Here is a 15,612-nt window from a genome sequence, read left to right on the forward strand (position 1 = left end):
TGCTTGTCTTATTGAAATGAATGGATTGCCTCTGGTCAAATACAGATTTCATTTTGTGCCACTATTTCCCCAGAGACACTCTCCATCAAGTTACTTCATTAATCTGTCACTAGTTTCGGATAAGTTTTAGCTTAAGCTTCTTTTAGTGTCATTTTGATAACTCTTTGTAACCTAAAACCCTTTTTCAAATAAAGTGTGATCTTGATTCACACAGTTATAGAATCAATTGATTAAACCCAAATCAGAGATGCTGTTTGTGATTTTCCTATGTCACAACCGTGTTGCCATATTGGACAGAGACTATAATTCTTTTACCTTTTCTTCTCCGTTAAACTCTTTTAACTCTTTTAACTTATTAAAAATGAGAAAGAAAGGAACAATTAAAGGGTAGGATTCCAGGATCCAAACCCAAGAGTAACAAAACACATTATAGACAAATACTTTTATTGAGCAGACGTTTTAAGAACCCTGAAATCCATAACTTACTAGCTTGTTTAAAATCTGTAAAATTTAAGAATAACACTTTTAAATTGAATCTATGTTCCAATATTTTATTATTTCAGGATTGCTGAGATAGGTAATCATTAAAGAAGTGAGAACTAGTGTTTCACCATGGAGGAAATTTTAGATGAAATCAGTTGACTTAAAAAAAAAGATGTGGTAAAGAGGAAACATTTTTTCTTTATTAATCAGCTTAATTGACTGTTACACATGGATCCTCTTGGAGGTACAGATATCAGGCCTTTTTCCATAGCTCACAGTTTACTGTCAGCATTGTGTAATTTAATCACCTTTCTGGGCATACAGGATATACTTTACCCCTTTATTAACAGGTTAGAAGTGCTGAGGTACAAAACAATGGATCCTCTATTGCTAGCACCGCTGTAATACAAAAAGGGCAAACATCACCTGTTAGTAAAATTTCATTTTAGGCAACCAATATGCTGTAAGGTAAGGGAAGTTATGCTTAATCAGCACATTGGAACTGATAACTATTCTATGATATTCAGATTCTTATATTATGCCCAGCACTGTGGCATCTTAGGCCTAGTAGACACTAGAAACTTTTGCTAGTATAGTATATTCCTGATTATCCGAACACCATGGGGGACATGGATTTTATTCGGATGAGTTTGGATAATCAAGATGGCAGGAGCCATTCAACAGCAGGGTGGCTTCTCATACAGCCAGGGATACATCCTCTTCCTTCTCACAGTCCTGGCCGGGATCTCTACTCTGCCTTGCGCACTCACTCCCATGATAGCACGGGTGAAGGAGGCCCCCTGCATTGTCACAGGGCCAGTGACACTGAATCCCTGCAGATTCAAAGTGCAGAGCAGAAAGCCCCGGCCAGGACTCTGCTCTGCCCCACCAGGACCGCAGCCAGGTGCAGGGATCACTGAGGAGTCACTGGCCCTTCAGTAGCGCAGGGAGCTCTCTGCAGCTCCTCTGTTATGGCCCTGCTCACTCACTTCTGGACAGTGGGGCGGCGGAGAGCTTCCATGCGCTACTGCAGCTCGGTGACACCTGATATAACAGAGGAGTATCTGTCGTGTGGTGGGCTGTCCATTCCTCCACTCAGAGGGAAAAGCTGTGTGTGTGTGTGTGTTTGTTTAATTATATATCTCAAAAAACCTAATGTATTATATGTTGCTTAGCAGGAAAGGAGGGTGGGAGAAGTGAGTGTCACATCTGAACTGAGAAATGGTGAGGTTTGTTGTCATTCTAAGCAATATCATGAAAATAGAGGGAAATGTTACAGTGCAGCATTGCCATAGCAATATCATGCAATATAATGCAACTTCATTTTGTATAGACTCTTTCATATTCACTATGTCCCAAAATGCACTGAAAAGTCAAATAATGCAATTGCAAAGTTAAAAACAAATGAAATCAGAGGGAGAAATAAATTATGAGTCCACAGAAAGAAGAGAAAACCTGTTTTCCGACAAGAGCTGTAGTAAGTGGACATTCTAGAAGACACAAATACAGAGGAAGTTGCTCCAGAAAATAGGAATTGTGCCAACAGCAGTGAGATTTTTGTAAAGAGAAGAAGTCTTCAGTAGATAAGCAGATGAAGAGTGCAGAGAATGCAATGCATGGCTCATGAGGTAGTCTGCAAGAAGTTCATAGAGGGTTTTTACAAAGAATAAGGGCAATTTTGTACTGGATACTCAGATGAGGAGCAATTGAAATTACCTGAGGATAAGGCTTATGTGTTTACCTTTGTAGATGTGAGAAGGTAGGCATCAGCATTCTACAGATGCTGGAATATGTTGAATTGGGACTTGGGGAGGCCACAGAGATGGAAGTTGGAATAGTCAAGGAGATGAAAACATGGATGATGACTTCAGCTATATCCAAGTAAAGGCAGTGGCAACATGCACACTTCTTTGTTGTTATGGCAGTTTAGATAGGAAGATTTGAGACAGGAGCTGTGAGAGGAAAAGCGAATTTTAAAGTAAGAATGATACAGGCATACAGATAGTTAAGACAAAATGGAGGTCTGCATTTAGGAAAAAGTTGTGTTTGAGCATAATTGTTTTGCCTAATAAAAAGGATATTTTTCCTTTGAGATATTGAGGTGAATTAAAGTGAAATAAAGCCATAGATTTGTTTGGTCAAGCCAGGAACAAGAGTGAACATGGAGAAGTTATTAAAGAAACTGAAAGATATATACAACTGTGAATCATCAGTGTAAAAATAGTAGGTAAAGAAAGAGGAGGTAGGTATCAGATAATTTAATGGAAAAAGTACATAGGAAGAGAACTCAAACTTAAAACTCCATGTAGGAGAGGTCTTGGAAAACAAGAATTGTTTCTCTATAGACAGAGGGAGAATGGTTTGATAAACAGAAGACATATAACAAAAGGGTTCTGGAGATATAGGCAAGCTTTGCTGGAGGTCCTGGAGGTTGGAGTGAGCCATAGAACTCAAATAAATTACATAGTTATTGAATTAAAGGAATAAGGAAATAAGTATACAACTCTACCCCGCTATAACATGACCTAATATAACACGGGTTCGCATATAGCGCGGTAGCAGCGGGGCTCCGGCGGCGCTTTAAAGGGTCTGGGGCTCCAGCTGCTGCAGGGAGCCCCGGGCCCTTTAAATTATTGCTGGAGCCCTGCCGCTGCTACCCTGGGGCTGCGGGGCTCGGCCAGCGATTTAAACGGTCTGAGGCTCCAGCTGCTGCAGGGAGCCCCGGGCCCTTTAAATCACCGCCGGAGCCCTGCTGCTGCTACCCCGGGGCTGCGGCAGCGGGGCTCACCGGCGATTTAAAGGGCCCGGGGCGCTGGCTGCTGCGGGGAGCCCCGGGCCCTTTAAATCACCGCTGGAGCCCTGCTGCCGCTACCCTGATATAACGGCGTTTCACCTATAACGCGGTAGGGATTTTTGGCTCCCCACCACCACGTTATATCGGGGTAGAGGTTTATTTCAATCATTACAAGAGAAAGGAAATCACTAAAGGGCAAATCCTAGGGTCCTTACTCAGTTTTATTTTGTCTTCACAGGCAAAACCTCCACTGACTTTAAACATCACAGTGTCTTTAGAGGGAGTTTGCCCAAGTAAGCACTGAATAAAAAAAAAACAGAGAGAGGTTCAGAATGACACACTAAAATATCTCTGTCTTAAATAAAACAAACAGTAATTAACAATCCAACAGGAAATGACCATCTTGGCAATTTGGTGTAAAATGGGTCAGAAAGAATTAGCGTTGCCATTAAAACACACTGAAAATAAAAAAAAAAATAAAGTTATTCTAAGACATATTAATTTAAAAAAAAATGGAGAAATTTTAGAGTCGATTTAAAAATGATAGGATTTCCAAACTATTCTAGAGGCAACACTGTTTCTTTCAATCTTACTTCATGTTACAATCCATGCCCCTGATGGAATATATTAAAATTCAACCTCCACTAATGGGAAAACAATCTCATTAATTAACTGTAGAAATGAAACAGTGACCAGAAATTCAAAAAGAATTTTGAAAACTCTTTTTTGGATTCTATTCTTATCTAGTAAATAATCATAAATGGCCTAATTGTGCAACCTGCTCTCATACTGGTGAGCACTCAATCATGTGAGTAGTTTATTGGCTTCCATGGGATTACTCACATAAGTAAACACTCACCAATATATTGGAGGCAGGATCAAGCCCTAACTAAGGGTCTGATTCCACAACAACATTTACTAGTGAATGTTAATACTGCTTAAGACCAGGAGTCATCTCATTGCAGTCCCATTAGTTCTTAAGGATCAGGCCCTAAAGTAGCATAACAATTCATGGGAGTTTTCCTATAGGGAATAGTTAGTATTTCTATTATAAATCTCTATTTTCTGGAGTCTTGATATGTTTTTTCATTGAGCGTCTGAAGTAATACTGTCATGTCCTATGACAACAATGCATAGAATAAACTTACAGGTGTCTGTAGCTGTAAAAGATCACTTCAGTTCTAACACCGCATATAAGGCTAGATGCTCATAAAGTCACAGGCAAGTTATTTTGTTCATCTAGTCCCAAAATGTTTTTTGTTGTGTCCCGGTACGTACCCAGAATGTTTAATCAGTTTCAAAGGATGTAAGAGTTCCCAAGTGTTTCAAGATCTGTTTATCTGCCCACACAAATGTTCATGACCCTGAGGTACTAGAAAACAAGGCATTTTCCAAGTACTACATTTTTGTCTTCCAGAGAAACTTCAAAGCTACATATATAGTCACACATCCTTCCTTACAAGCTCTTAATCACTCTCTCCACATATGGAGATATCACTACTCAATTGTGTATCTCTAAGCTCCTTTTTTTTTTTTTTTTTTTTTTACAGTGTATGCTCAGTAACAGAGTAAACTAAATAACCTCAGATACTTAGGGCCAGAGTGTGGAGCCCTTATTCACACTAGTGAGCACTTACTCAAGTAGTCCCAATGGTTTCAAGTGAGGTTTCCTCAACCTGGCACCAAACAACAACAATAATTAACATGTATGCATGTAAAAGTAGTGTGATTATGAGATGTGGTACTTTATCCTACATGTGTTTGGAAAGTTTCAAATACTCCTATAGGATATAAATGATTACAACTGAATTACAGCTGGTTGTTTATAGGAAATAAATTTATAGACTCTAAGGTCAGAAGGGACCATCATGATCATCTAGACTGACCTCGTACACATTGCAGGCCACAGAACCTCACCCACCCACTCTGTAATAGACCCCTAACCTCTGGCTGAGTTACTGAAGTCCTCGGACCATGCTTTGAAGACTTCAAGTTACACAGAATCCACCATTTACATTAGTTTAAACGGGCAAGTGTCCCATGCCCCATGCTGCAGAGGAAGGCAAAAAAACCCAGGGCCTCTGCCAATCTGATCCCGGGGGCCTCTGCCAATCCTTCCCGACCCCAAATATGGTAATCAGTTTGACTCTGAGCATGTGGGCAAGACCCACCAGCCAAACACCTGGGAAAGAATTCTCTGTAGTAGCTCAGAGTCCTCCTTATGTAGTGTAAATCAAAGGAGTGGTTTCCAGAGTTAACAAGTGCCCACAACTCCAACTAACTTCAGCACTCAGGACCCCTGAAAAAATCAATGGTTAACATTTTCCATCATATCTTCTTTTTATTTTAAAGAAAAGATGTTCAGTTCACATCTTGACCTGCTTTTTTCATTTGGAGTTTGAAATAATACTGTCATGTTTAATAAAAACAATGCACAGTTTATCCTTACAGTCTGTTGTTGACTGCTGGTGTATATTAAAAGTCAATATGCAGGCATTAGTCCCCCTGCAATCATCATCTATAAATTGATGTATTTATGCTTTGTACATTTAAGTGCAATCTGTCTCTATGTAAATTCAAAATATTTGATTGTTTTCCTGCGTGTCAGTTGTGCTTCATGGAACTTTTACTTTTCTAAGACTTCAAGACCTATAGCCACTTCCTATGTTTCTTCATTTAAAGGGTGTTTCTTGAAGATTTAGCATGAAATTCTCTCCCCCTATTCCATCCATTTAGGGCTACTCAGGCAATGCAAGGTTGCAGAATCTGTTGCTAACTGGCCAGGGGAGAATTTCCTTGCCATAGGGTAGCTCACATCTGTAATTAAGTGGTATAACTGGCCAGCATAAAATGCCTCCCTCCCGCCATACTCTGAGAAAGAAATTAATCAGGATTGGTGATAGAGAAGAGGGTCACCTACCTGGGATCTGATCCACCAGTGAAGTCAATGGAAAGATCCATTGATTTTAATGGGCGCTGGATGAGGCCCCTCACCGACCCACATCAGTTAAATAAACCCCGAAGTTGAACTGAATGATACGTCTTGCAGAACAATCAAAAACTGTTTTAAACTCAGGAATACAAAACAGAGCTGCAGAATGGCGTTTAATATATTAAATTAATTGTGAGTAACCCTGCTTTAAAAAGTAATCTTGAGTTTTATATAACAGGCTTGATTCAAGATACATCTTTACCTTTTGATTAGCATATTGCTACTTCATTTCTTAACATTTACTACAGGCTGAGGGCTCCTTCCAGACTCCTCTTTGTCTGACTCCTAATGCTAGAGTTCAAATTATGAATAGTACGATTATCTTTCTGATTATGGAGATTTTATGGTCAATAATTCTCCAATGTGTTTTTCTAACCAAATCCACCTTGATATTCATTATTATAAAGATGACAGTTTTATTCTCATTGATTTACATCATGGTATCATGTTCAAAAAGTTAAATGGTTTATTTCCTGAAGCCATAAGTGGAGGTTGTTATTGTGACAAGCTCATAAAATGTCTCCATGTGAACTGAACATTCTATTAAAAAGAAAACCTCCCTAAGTATCACAGACGTCTTCCCTGACTCAGTATTATGTTCATTAAATCATTGGTTATATAACACAATCCCAAACTTTAAGACAAAATCAAGGTTGTATCACATTAGTCTCTGGCTTGCTTTGGAATGGGGAAATAGTTTTCTAGCACTCTGGACCAGTGATTCTCAACCAGGGGTACACGTACCCCTGAGGGTACGCAGAGGTCTTCCGGGGGGTACATCAACTCATCTAGATATCTGCCTAGTTTTACTTACAAGCTACATAAGAATCACTAGCAAAGACAGTACAAACTAAAAATTCATACAATTACTTGTTTATACTGCTCTATATACTATACACTGAAATGTAAGTACAATATTTATATTCCAATTGATTTATTTTATAATTATATGGTAAAAATGAGAAAATAAGATTTTTTTCAGTAATAGTGTGATGGGACACTTTTGTATTTGTATGTCTCAGTTTGTAAGCAAGTCATTTTTAAATGAGGTGAAACTTGGGGGTACGCAAGACAAATCAGACTCCTGAAAGGGGTACAGTAGTCTGGAAAGTTTGAGAGCCACTGCTCTGGATTCTCTACTTTAAACACATACTCTCCTGCCAGCTAACATGTTCAACACTTCTCAGTTCATAATGGACTGATTTCTCTCTTGGGTAAAATCCCTCTGAGTGCTAAGTGCATAATTTTAAATATGGTACCAGTACAAAGAACTACAATTATAGTATGTATTAATATTATGTACAAGGCAAAACTAACTGTAACACAGACTGACCCTGGTCGTTGGCATCTAGGAACCTGGGATCTCTGAAGTTTAATGCACGAGACTCTACTGCTTGAGTTAAGATACACATCTCTTTTAGTTACTCCTGTAACAGGCTAATCAATCTCTACCTGGTCTAGCCATGTCTAGAGGGGGACAGAGTGCCACACCAAGCCAGCATGGGTTGCATAATACATCACAGGACATATGCCGTATCATCCATATAGAAACTGAATTACCGTACTAAAAATATCCAGTAAATACATTTATGTAATTGGAAAGTTATGTTACAGAGGAAGAAAAAGGGAGAATTACTAAAAATGGTAAATACCAATTCTGTGCTAAAGACTGACATGCATACACTTAGTCAGTGAACGCAGGAATCATCTTCCTTTCTTGTGGTCTCAACCTTACCCATCTCCTAAAGACCAATAACCCCATACTCTGAAGGACTGGGAGGTTGGCTTCATCTCGGTATAAGCATCCTATTTGGTTTACACACATTATTTCTCTCAATCTCTATTTCTTTAGAAGCTCACAGGAGACAATGTGGGTGCTCAGATCATGTCTTTCTGAAATGACATAACTTAATCCCATGAAATAGGTTGTGGTTCTATCACTGTTCCTATGGCAGCCAATCACTTGAGCCTCAACAGCCCATGTGAAAGATCAGAAACCATTTTTCCTCTGGAGTTATTAAAAAATCTGCCATTATGCTTCAACACGGACAGTTTCTAATACACCTCTACCCCGATATAACGCGACCCGATATAACACTAATTTGGATATAACGCGGTAAAGCAGTGCTCCGGGGGGGGGGCAGGGCTGCGCGCTCTGGCGGATCAAAGCAAGTTTGATATAACGTGGTTTCACCTATAACGCGGTAAGATTTTTTGGCTCCCAAGGACAGTGTTATATCGGGGGTAGAGGTGTAATCATTCGCACAGCTGAGATACTGGTATCTAATACTAGGTACCACCTCAGTTCAAAGTTTTAGTATCTGGCAAAAAAGATACACCTATCCTAATGAGAAAATTATTCACATGAAGTTTCACTGAACATGTGTCAAGTTTCATTGAACATTTCTAAAGTTCCATGAAACTGCTTCAATTTTAAGAATTGAAAATAGGCAAATTTACAAATTCATACATTTTCATGCAAGTCTTTTGCCTGGCTGAACTGATATTTTTATTTACCACTCAAAGGGTATCCTGCCACGACAAGGCAATCAATCAGCTGTGAACTTAAGTGACAACTTAAGTATAATAGCTAAAGTAGCCCTTGGACACCCCAATGCTCCTCTTCTACAGGAGAATGGACCAAAGGATCCATTCAGCAGTGACACAATTCTATTCAGCTTCTTATACTGTACTCACTCAGTTTTTGTAAACTGCAGCACCTAGACGTCTAAAATTATAGTAGATAAAAGCAGAATTGTTTTAGTGGTATACAAGTTCAAAAATCATATAATACCATTAATATTTTCCACTGTTACTTCTCCAAACCTACCTATATGAGCTTTGTCCCCCGCCCCTTGTTTCCAGTTGCATTAATTTATTTAAATTCAATGTGGGTGCCAGAAGAAAGTTCCAAAAGTTTGGCCAAAAGTTCTTGGGGCCAAAATAACAGTGACAAAGAGAAAAAACAGAAAGAAAGACAAAAGACACAGGTAAACATGTCCAATAAGTTCTTGGGATGTATTGGGGACAACTTCTTGTTTCAGAAGGTGGAGAAAGTAACCTGTAAGGCCAGCCATTTTAGACTTGATTCTAACTAACAGAGGAATTGGTTGAGAATCTGATGGTGGAAGGCAATTTGGGTGAAAGTGATCATGAAATGATAGATTTCATCATTCTAAAGACAGGAAGGAGTGAGAACAGTTGAATAAGGACAATGGGATTTCAAAAAAGCAGACTTAAAAACTTCAGAACTGGTAGATAAGATCCCATTGGAAGGTAATCTAAGGGAAAAAGCAATTCAAGAGAACTGGCATTTTCACCAAGAGACAATATTAAAGGTACAACTGCAAATTATCTCAATGCAAAGGAAAGATAGGAAGAATAGTAAGAGGCTAATATGGTTTCATCAGCAGCTCTAACGACCAGAAAAATCAAAAAGGAATCCTATAAAAAGTGAAACAGAGAAATTACTAAGGAGGATCACAAAAGAATAGCACAAGCACATAGGGACAAAAGAAGAAAGGCTAAGGTACAAAATGAGTTAAAACTAGCAAGGGATAAAAAAGGCAATTTGAAGAGGTTCTATAAATATATTAGGAGCAAGCGAAAGATGAAGGAAAGTGTAGGTCCTATACTTAGTGGGGAAGAAGATCTAAAAATGTATGCTATCAAAGAGGTGGGGGTGTTTAGTACCTATTTTGCATCAGTCTTCACTAAAAAGATACATTGTAGCCAGATACTTAGCACAACTAATATTAATAAAAAAGTGGGAAGGAACTCGAGCCAAAATAGGGAAAGAGCAGTTTAAAGAATATATGGATAAACTGGACATATTGAAGTTGGCAGGGCCTGTTGAAATTCACCTTAGAATACTTAAGGAACTAACTGAAGTAATCTTGGAACCACTAGCAATTACCTTAGAGAACTCCTGGAGTAAGATCCCTGAGGATTGGAGAAGGGAAAACATAGCACCTATCTTTAAAAAGGGGAGTGAATTAGACCCAGTGAATTATAGACTAGTTAGCCTAACTTCAATACTTGAAAAAAGATACTAAAACAAATTATTAAACCATCAATTTGTAAGAATTTAGAGGTTACTAGGGTGATACGTAATCACCAACACAAGATTTGTCAAAAATAAACCATGCCAAATAAACCTGATTTCCTTCTTTGACACAATTACTGGGCTAGTAGATAAAGGGGAAGTGGCAGATGCGACATATCTTGATTTTAATAAGGCTTTTGGCACAGTCCTACATGACATTGTCATATATAAATTAGGGAAATGTGGTCTAGATGAAATAACTATAAGAGTGGGTGCACAACTGGTTGAAAAACCATACTCAAACAGTAGTTATCCATAGTTAGCTGTCAAACTGGGTAGGACATAGCTAGTGGGTCCTGCAGGGGTCTGTCTTGGGTCCGGTACTAGTTAATATTTTCATTAATGACTTGGACACTGGTGTGGAGATTATGTTTATTAGATTTGCAGGTAGCACCAAGTTGGGAGGGGTTGCAAAGAAGTTTGGATGACAGGACTAGAATTCAAAAGGGCCTTGAAAAATTGCAGAATTGGTCTGAAATCAACAAGATGGAATTCAATAATGACAAGTGTGAAGTACTACACTTAGGAAAGTAAAATCATATGTACAACTACAAAAGAGAAATAACTGGCTAGTTGGGTGCTGAAAAGGACCTGTAGGTTATAGTGGATCACAATCTGAATATGAGCCAACAATGTGATGCATCTGTCAGGGATGGTCTAGGTACATTTGTTCCTGCCTCAGTGAACTGGACTAGATGATCTCTCAAGGTCCCTTCCAGACCTACATTTCTATGCATCTACATATGATCTCAATTATATTTTACTATTTAAAAAGGTCTCACAATTAAAAAAACAACAACAATGAATATTTGATTTAAACACAGCACCTGAGGATATATTCTAGAAACCACTAGCCAGAAAGTTAACAAGGGAAAATCTGGTCTTCACCTCTGCAGCTCAGAGGCCCTCTTAGCATTAAAACTGATGCAGTTCTGCTGCGTGTGGGTCAGAGGCTGGATCTCAAGAAGAAACCCACATTAGTACAATGTGGAGCCTAGCCAAGTTTTGGAATACAATGTTTTTAGATGTCAAGGAAGTGGCGATGGCCTCATTCTGCTCCCACTGAAGTCAATAGTAAAACTCCCAGAAGCTGAACACTTTTGAATGTCCAATCTATAGCAAGTACATTTTGTGAGCTCTTGCTGATTTTCATTTGAAAGAAAAGTAGTGCTTCCTACTAACACTGGAGTGTTGAAATTATACCTTCAATTTTAGAAAACTTCTGGCAAAGTTTGATCTGGGAGGTTAATGTTAAATGGCAGTGGCATATGATAAGGTGACGCAGCAGAGTGAAAATTTTGCAAAAAGGGCAGGAAGCAAAGAACAGCCATAAATTCTTCAAGCTAGAAAGGTTACTAGAGGGTTACCAAACAGATTAATATTGGAATCCACCTCTGTACTGCTTTTATGATTAATGACTTGGGTGGCAGAGCAGAACGATATTTCAGTTGCAGGATTTAACAGTGGCATCAAAATGGTGTAATGGGGGGGAGAATCATAGAATCATAGAATATCAGGGTTGGAAGGGACCTCAGGAGGTCATCTAGTCCAACCCCCTGCTCAAAGCAGGACCAATTCCCAACTAAATCATCCCAGCCAGGGCTTTGTCAAGCCGGAATCAGGCCCACTGATTTGAGATTTGGGATTACAAACGAAGAGTAAGAATGTTAAACACACACTTCATATTTAATCCCCTAGATTAAGATGTTAAAAATGTGGATAAATGTAAAATAATTTAATAGACATACTCCTGCTAGGTGCCGAGCACCTTCAATTCCCATAGACTACAATACTCAGTAATAAAAGCACAAGTTACTTATCTACTGGAACAACTCACTGATGATATGGGGGATTCCCCCATCACTTGAAGTCTTTAAATTAAGATTGAATGTCTTTCAAAAAAGCATTCTCAACCAGAAAATATGGGATTGATAAAGGAATTACTGGGTAAAATTCTATGGCTTGTGTTATGCAGGAGGTCAGGCTAGATGATCATAAAGGTCCATTCTGCATCAGATAGTACTGTAAATAGCTGGTGAATGCATTTTAGGATGCTTTTATCCCAGAGAACATTCAGTGCCATGGTGGATCCCATAATCCTGAAGAGATTATCCTAAATTTCTAGAGGACTACATAAAAATCTCTGCTTTGCTGACAATTTTATGGGCCACATACTGTGTACCCATGACACTTTTTGGCTGACAGCACTACAGTAGGTACATATTTTTGCATAATATATTTTATTTGCCAAGCCAAGGTCAGCTTTGATAAAGCATGCAACACGTCCTGTAAATTGCAAGTAAGATCAAGAGTTTCACTGATAAATACACGCCCCCATGCCTATTACTGTGTGGGCATGAGACGGCTGTGTTACTGACTCACCAAAATTTAATCAAATTCATTTATATTTTGAAATAGACCTGCAGGCACCTGCATTTGCAGCTACTGCCTTCCTCCAATGGCCTAATTTGCATATTTAAATTAGAGCCCCCAATTCCATTAGACTGTTCCTGCATTCAATGTGACTTTTCCGGAGAAGTTGCCAAGATGGTTGAAAGGTACAGTTAGAGGGGACATTGGAGGTTAATTTGGTGCTGCAAGCTTCAAAGAACGTTCTGTTTAAATGCAGATAATTTAAATCCAAGAAACTCATTCTGTGCTTTTGCAGCATGTGAGTAGTTACTCCAGGGATACTGAAATCAATATTTTTATACCACACATCAACATCTTGACAATGCATAGTAGACATTTAGAAAATAATATCTAAAAAACATTTGTTTTCTTTTAATAAAATGCTCAGTGATATCACCGAAAGGTTTATCGATTTTTTTTGTACCTGTAAGTGATATGTTTGTGTTGCCACTTCTGTCCCGTTAATGCATATCGTTTTCGGCGAATGTTAAATTTGGAGCTACCTCTTCTCTGGTCAGGCACACCGCATCGAGGCTTCTTCATCCAACTGCAGAAATCAGTATTGCACAGTTACACTTATCAGCCATATTCAGGCCAGAAAGCAAATTGCAACAGACTTATCCAACAGACGGCAGTATCAATACCTCTTAAAAGTTATACATTGATCACTTTTACATTTACTCACAATAATGATTATAAATATGAAAAGTTACATGGCTAAAGATTTTCTTGTTGCGGGGGGGGGGGGGGGAATGATATGGGGCATCAGAACTTCACCACGTCCCATGCTGTTCAAATATAAATTCCTCTCCCATTATTTTTTAATTTTTCTTTCCCTGCAATCACTGAATAATAGCGCTTTGGCATCTCTCATCTGGCCGAGTCTTTTAGCATTAATAATTTATTCTGACTCTAATGAGATAATGAGAATCTATATTATAGATTATTGACTATAGGTGGGGTTAAAATATTTACATGAAGATTTAAAGTCTTGATTCTTTAATCATAATTTTTCATTTCATATTCTTTCTTTTCTGTCACAGTGTCTTTATGTTTGGATAAGCCCAAGTTCCTTTCATCAAATGGTCCACTCCAAAAACATAAAGGGATTTTATCCAAGACTCTGGGACTGTTAAAGTAATTAGATCATTGAGCTCCCCATTAAATATTTGACTGCCCTACTGTCCCTCTATATTAGGAAGAATAGCCACCTTGAATAGTAAATGTAGCCTCTTAAACTCAAGAATTTGCCTGATAATTTTGAATGCGATGTATAGCATTAACTTCAAAGGTTCTGATCCACTTTTGCCATGTCCCATAAGAGTTCAACCAGCTAATGCCAATTGCTGAAAAATAGAGAGCAACATGAAAGTGTGTTGAAGAAGCTCTAGTGTTTCTGTGGAAGGTGTTTACTTGGAAAGGTGGGTTTCAAATATTTTAAGTTTTAAGTGTATGTCAGAGTTATAATGATTTGGTTTGATGGTCTGATTTAGGTGTACATAAGAAAGTACCAGATTCTGATATTCATGCTCTAGTTGAATGAATGGTTTCTCACTTGTGGAGTAAGGGGTTATTTACCATGAATAAAAGTATCAGAATCCAGACCACAGAGATTATGCAATGGAAGTGAACACTCACAAAGTAATTGTCCAGTGCCACCACACACATAACAAGACATTTATTTTCTAAGTGGAAGACATTCTGTGGCAACTTTCTATTCCATTTACTTGATTTCTATTATGCCAAATAATTAATGATGTAGATGCTGTAGCTGTATCTGTTGTTTTCTGATGCCATTGTCCTTACTATACCATTACTGAAAAGCTGTATTAGTTTGGAGAACAGATTTTCATTTCAGGCAAGAGTTTAACCACCCTTTCTATAAATTGCATTTATCTGTATACAATGTACACTGTCTGTATACATATATACATATACATGTTTAAGTCCCCAACCTTTGATTGGTTGACAGAAATCACCTGACCCATCATCCAATTAATATTTAAATTACATTTACTATATCAGTCCCCAACATACAGAATTAAAAAGCAGACTTAAATTTGTCCTACAGAAGCTCTTAGTCCAGTACAACTGAGAGAGATTAAGAAAAGTCTTTGGGGTTAGCCACAGTGGAAACAGTGCATGCTATTGTGATAAGGAGCACTTTTATAGATGTGTTCCAATGACACCACTGAAGTGCTAAAGAAAACAGATCTTGTCGAACAAACTGCAAACAGAGGTTTAACAGTACTAGTGATGTAAATTTTCAACCCTATGCTCAGGGAATTAAGTGTGCATTCTAATTAATACAATGCAAATCATATGGTAGATTAGCTAAATATTTAAAGACAGGAAAATGGAATATGGTGCTCCTCTCTAACATAGGTCACGCTAACTTCCAAATTTTAGATATTTATATACACATACATTCACATCTATGCATGTCAGGCATTATATACACCAGAGGCATGCATATATATATATAAAGCTATTATTTAGATGACAACATATGAGTTGAGGTACCTAACTTTAGGCAGCCAAGTTTGAAAAGTTTAGCTGTTATGATTTTTACCACAAAAAGGAGAAATATCTATATCATAACATGATTCTTCAATCATGGGAGTATATGCAGGGCCTACTCACGTCAGTAAGGGTTGCAGGGTCAGGTCAATCTTTCCAAAGACCTTGACCGGTAATGTCTCCATAATGTAGCATAAGTATAGGAGCCAAAATTTTCAAACTTGGTTGCTTCAAGTCAGACACTTAACCATATTTAGGCACCTAAATAATAGCCTGATTTTCAGAGGTAGATATCACCATCTATTT

General features: G+C 38.3%; 1 protein-coding gene across 1 annotated transcript in view; it reads right to left on the minus strand.

The window, feature by feature from the left end:
- Positions 1-15,612, minus strand: part of MMP16 (matrix metallopeptidase 16) — a 240,854-nt gene that overhangs the window by 100,899 nt on the left and 124,343 nt on the right. The window contains exon 3 of the mRNA XM_024206072.3: positions 13,211-13,333. Within this exon, the coding sequence (XP_024061840.1) occupies positions 13,211-13,333 (123 nt within the window). The remainder of the gene's footprint in view (positions 1-13,210; positions 13,334-15,612) is intronic.

This window comes from Terrapene carolina, unplaced genomic scaffold (genome assembly GCF_002925995.2).
Source record: "Terrapene carolina triunguis isolate 2854851 unplaced genomic scaffold, T_m_triunguis-2.0 Scaffold58, whole genome shotgun sequence".
Lineage (NCBI taxonomy): Eukaryota > Metazoa > Chordata > Testudines > Emydidae > Terrapene > Terrapene triunguis.